This window comes from Panthera tigris, chromosome B3, assembly GCF_018350195.1.
Source record: "Panthera tigris isolate Pti1 chromosome B3, P.tigris_Pti1_mat1.1, whole genome shotgun sequence".
Classification (NCBI taxonomy): domain Eukaryota; kingdom Metazoa; phylum Chordata; class Mammalia; order Carnivora; family Felidae; genus Panthera; species Panthera tigris.
The window spans coordinates 69,620,267-69,624,736 of record NC_056665.1 but is presented as its reverse complement, the minus strand read 5'-3'; the positions used below and the strand labels follow the sequence as shown (position 1 = coordinate 69,624,736).

Sequence of the window (4,470 nt, the reverse complement as noted above, 5' to 3'; positions counted from 1 at the left end):
AACGGGAACCCTCTTGCACTGTTGGTGGGAATGCAAACTGGTGCAGCCGCTCTGGAAAACAGTGTAGAGGTTCCTCCAAAAATTAAAAATAGACCTACCCTATGACCCAGCATTAGCACTGTTAGGAATTTACCCAAGGGATACAGGAGTACTGATGCATAGGGGCACTTGTACCCCAATGTTTATAGCAGCACTTTCAACAATACCCAAATTACGGAAAAAGCCTAAATGTTCATCAACTGATGAATAAAGAAATTGTGGTTTACATACACAATGGAATACCACCTGGCAATGAGAAAAAATGAAATATGGCCTTTTGTAGCAACACGGATGGAACTGTAGAGTGTTACAGATACCGTATGTTTTCACTCTTATGTGGATCCTGAGAAATTTAACAGAAGACAATGGGAGAGGGAAAGGAGGAAAACAAAAAAAAAAAAAGTGAGGGAGGGAGGGAGCCAAACCCTAAGAGACTCGTAAAAACTAAGAACAAACTGAGGGTTGATGGAGGGTGGGAGGGAGGACATTGTGGGTGATGGGTAATTAGGAGGGCACCTGTTGGGATGAGCACTGGGTGTTGTATGGAAACCATTTGACAATAAATTTCATATTAAATACACACACGCACACACAAAACAAAAAAACGTTAAAAAAATTTTTAAGTGGATATACTTTTAGCAGGTAAAAATCTTTTGGGAGAAATTAAAATGTGAATAAAGAATTTAAATGATTATGATCCCCTATTGATTCTAAATATATCAATCTCTAAAGGAAGTAATCTGAGATACAGATAACATATATAAGATTTTCAAGCAGAGTACAAAATTAAAGATAATCTTATTGGTCAATAACAGAGCAGTAACAAATATAATTATGATTCTCATATAATGCAGTAGTATGTATGTATTTAAAATTATTTTGTACTACAACATTTGATAATGTGAAAAACTTCTCTGAATGTAATATTCATCAAAAAGGCAGGCAGGATAAAATGCAGAGACCATTAAATGTCCCTTTTATAAATATCTATTTGTATTTAGGCAGAGGAAAACACTACAAATTAGCATATCAAAATATTGCCACTAATTATCTCCACATAGTGATTTTATGGGTGACTTCTACTTCATCTCTAATTCAAAGGAAGCTTTTCTTTTTATTAGAAGAAAAAAATTGTATTAGAAAAAATAGTACTTTCTTAAGTAATAAAACATGGAGGAATTCACATTAGAAATCATGGAAAATACACTCTTCTTAGAACCAGAAATGTATTTATCAATACCCTTTTGATTATACAGGACAAAACCACACCTCACACAAACTTAAGCAAGAAGGTTAATGTATTCGCCCATTTATTAGCTCAGCTGGTCACCAAATTCATTGGAGGGCAAGAATGAAGCTGAATGCCAAAGACTGTTGGAACCAAGAAACTGGCTACTGCCAAGCTTCTATCTGTAAATCCTATGTCTTTTTCCACATAAGTTTTTTCAGTATCCCAGACTTGATTTTTGACAGCAGGAAATATGATGGCCAGCAGTTTCTCCATATCACAGCTGAAAAAGGGATGAGCTTGTTTTCTCTCCGTTCTTGGGTCTACCATCCTGAGGAAAAGCTCAGATTTGGCCCATCTTGGTCAGAGGCTCATACCTGAAGCCTTCACCTATGGCTAAGAGATGTGTCATCAAGACTTGGTTCAGAAGCATCCTTTAAGCAAACAGAAGTCGTCAGAGAGGTAGGATTTACATGTCGCCTTCAGTCATATGACATGACATGGTTACGGCAAGACAAAGCTACATTTACCAGGAGAAGCAGGTTGCTGATTTGAGCAAATAACAGACTAGATGTCCACTAAAAGTAGTTATTTCTTCAGAGTACAAAGAATGACCTTTAAAATTAAGTGATACAGAAAATCTTCAGGTACTATGCAGTTGGCGAATCTGTCTTATCATACATACAGGCCAGATAGAAGAGAAGAAAGACATAAGATTGGGAGGAATAGAAATTTTTTTAAATCAGAGAGGAATCTGGCAATCCCTGCTAGCCTACTAAACATTATTTAATCAGTAAAAGAGAAACCTGGAATCTCCCCTTTAAAGACACTACTTCCAATCAAATCTTAGGAGACTGAGTATAAGTGCTAGCTACTAAACTGTTTTCCAAGTATCCATCAGGGGTGTCAAAAATAATGAATGAGTGATAAAAAGAGCAATGGAAATCTAAAGAAAACACAAATAAATTAGCAAGTGACATTGTAATTTCATTAATAAGGACCACTTATAAGACAATAGGAATACTGATTAACTGGTTAAGGACTATGTGTAAGGATACATAAGGTTGAGAGTTATTTGTACTACATCTCTGAGAATGAGACTCGGATCTTCTCTGTTAAAATGGATATGAACTGAAATTTCTAAATCCATGTATGCAAATCCCACATTCTTATAGAATATAATACAGTCATATACAAAACACCTCCAAAACTAAAACTTAGCTTGCAATGACTCAAACCCTGTAAATGCAATGGGAATAGTATTATTTCAGAAGAAGAAAAAGGAAGAACCTGGCTAGTTACAAACAAAAATGATAACGAATCTTAAAGAACATAGGAGTTAGATAGTCTGAAACAGAATACAAACAAAAGTCAAAAGGTAAATCTTGTGAGACCAAACAGCTCTGTCTGACAGAAAGGCGGTCTGGCCTAAGGATCCATTATTTTTCTACTTCTGATGGCAGGCCTATCCTCAAAGGCATCAAAATCTCATGTGATTATTTGAGTGTCCAGCTGACTCCTCTTACTCCGGTTCCCTCCTCATTAATGTCCTTACCATCGCTTGACTTCTCATAAATTTCCCTTCACTGAATTAATCAATTAGGCTTACATGAAAGTTCAGACCACTTGCTGATCTTTTACAGCAAATTAATCAAACGACACCTTGACATACGTATATATTTCTATCTAGTATCAATTTATTTAGTGTCAATCAGCATTCCCTTATGTAACGCACTCAGACACTGAAGAGACACAATTTTGAATTCTAGACCACAGTAAATTCATCAAGGTAATGTCTCCCGAGAGACAAGCAATTGTCCTTCTCTGGGAGCTACTTGTTTTTACACCACATGCTTCCTTCAACCAACCATAGGCAGCAACACAAACTCTCAGTTAAGATTTTTTAAGACCCTTGTTATTTTAATCTGGGACAACTCAAGGGTAGTAAGGTACTTGGAATCTGGTATTCAAACTATAGATATGTAATGTTACTTCAAGTCAGTAAGGAAATTTTGTAATACTTGTGTCATTTAAGAAATCCTTCTATAAATAATAAACCGACTACACACTTTCCTCATTGCCACTTTCATCTCTTTGTTCCTGAATGTATAGATGACTGAATTAAAAAAAGGAGTGAGAACTGCATCAAAGACAACAAGATATTTGTCTAGGTGTGAGGTGGGGTGAGGCCAGATATAAACAAAGATGCAAGGGCCGAAGAACAAAATCACCACCATGACATGAGTTGACAAAGTGGAGAGGGCCTTAGATGTGCCTGCTGAAGAGTGTTTCCGAACAGTGATCAGGATAGAAATGTACGAGACAATCAATATGAAGAATGATCCCAGAGATATGAACCCACTGTTGGCTATGACCATGAACTCTAGACGGTAGGTGTCTGTGCAGGCAAGTCTGATGAACCGAGGAAAGTCACAATAAAAGCTGTCTAACACATTAGGGCCACAGAATGGCAATGTTATTACAAAAACCAGTTGAATCACAGAGTGGGTCAAGCCAATTACCCAGGCAGCAACTGTAAGCAAAATACACATTTTTCGGTTCATAATAGTCAAATAGTGCAGAGGCTTGCATATGGCAACATATCTGTCAAAGGCCATGGCGATGAGCAGCACCATCTCCACGCCACCAATGACGTGGATGAAGAAGATTTGAGCGATGCAGCCACCAAAGGAGATAACCTTACGCTTTCTGAAAAGGTCATAAATCATCTTCGGAGAAATGACAGAAGAAATTCCCAGGTCAATGAAGGACAGGTTGACCAACAAAAAGTACATGGGGGAGTGTAAGTGAGGGTCAGAAATCACAGTGAGCATTATGAGGGAGTTTCCCATCATGCTTGCCACATAAACCATAGAGGAGAACACAAAGAGGAGAAGTTGGATCTCCCAGGAATCGGTGAGTCCCAGGAACACAAACTCTGACACCACAGAGTGATTTGCTCTATCCATTGATTTATCCGCTAGAATGTTTCCAGACAAAAGAAAATAACAAGAAACTAAAATGAGAATGTTAATAAAGTTCTACATTAAAATGAATAATCAATCAAGGCTATTCACATTGTGAAAACAAGGTGTCCCCTCAATTCCTTCTCAGGGTCATTATTAAATATGCATTTTACCTGGGGTCACCTAAAGCAGTTGAGTCACTTCCACGTGCAATATTCCTAACACCATGGCTGCCAG

At 37.5% G+C, this 4,470-nt stretch overlaps 1 protein-coding gene across 1 annotated transcript; it reads right to left on the bottom strand.

The window, feature by feature from the left end:
• Nucleotides 1-3,297: 3,297 nt before the first annotated feature.
• On the bottom strand, nucleotides 3,298-4,236 carry LOC102961965 (olfactory receptor 4F3/4F16/4F29-like). The gene has a single exon (XM_007087465.2). The coding sequence runs from the start codon at nucleotides 4,234-4,236 to the stop codon at nucleotides 3,298-3,300; it is 939 nt and encodes a 312-aa protein (XP_007087527.2).
• Between the last annotated feature and the right edge of the window lie 234 nt (nucleotides 4,237-4,470).

Bases quoted from the DNA above. Each gene is read 5' to 3' on its own strand.
- LOC102961965 (XM_007087465.2), bottom strand. From the start codon at position 4,236: ATGGATAGAGCAAATCACTCTGTGGTGTCAGAGTTTGTGTTCCTGGGA.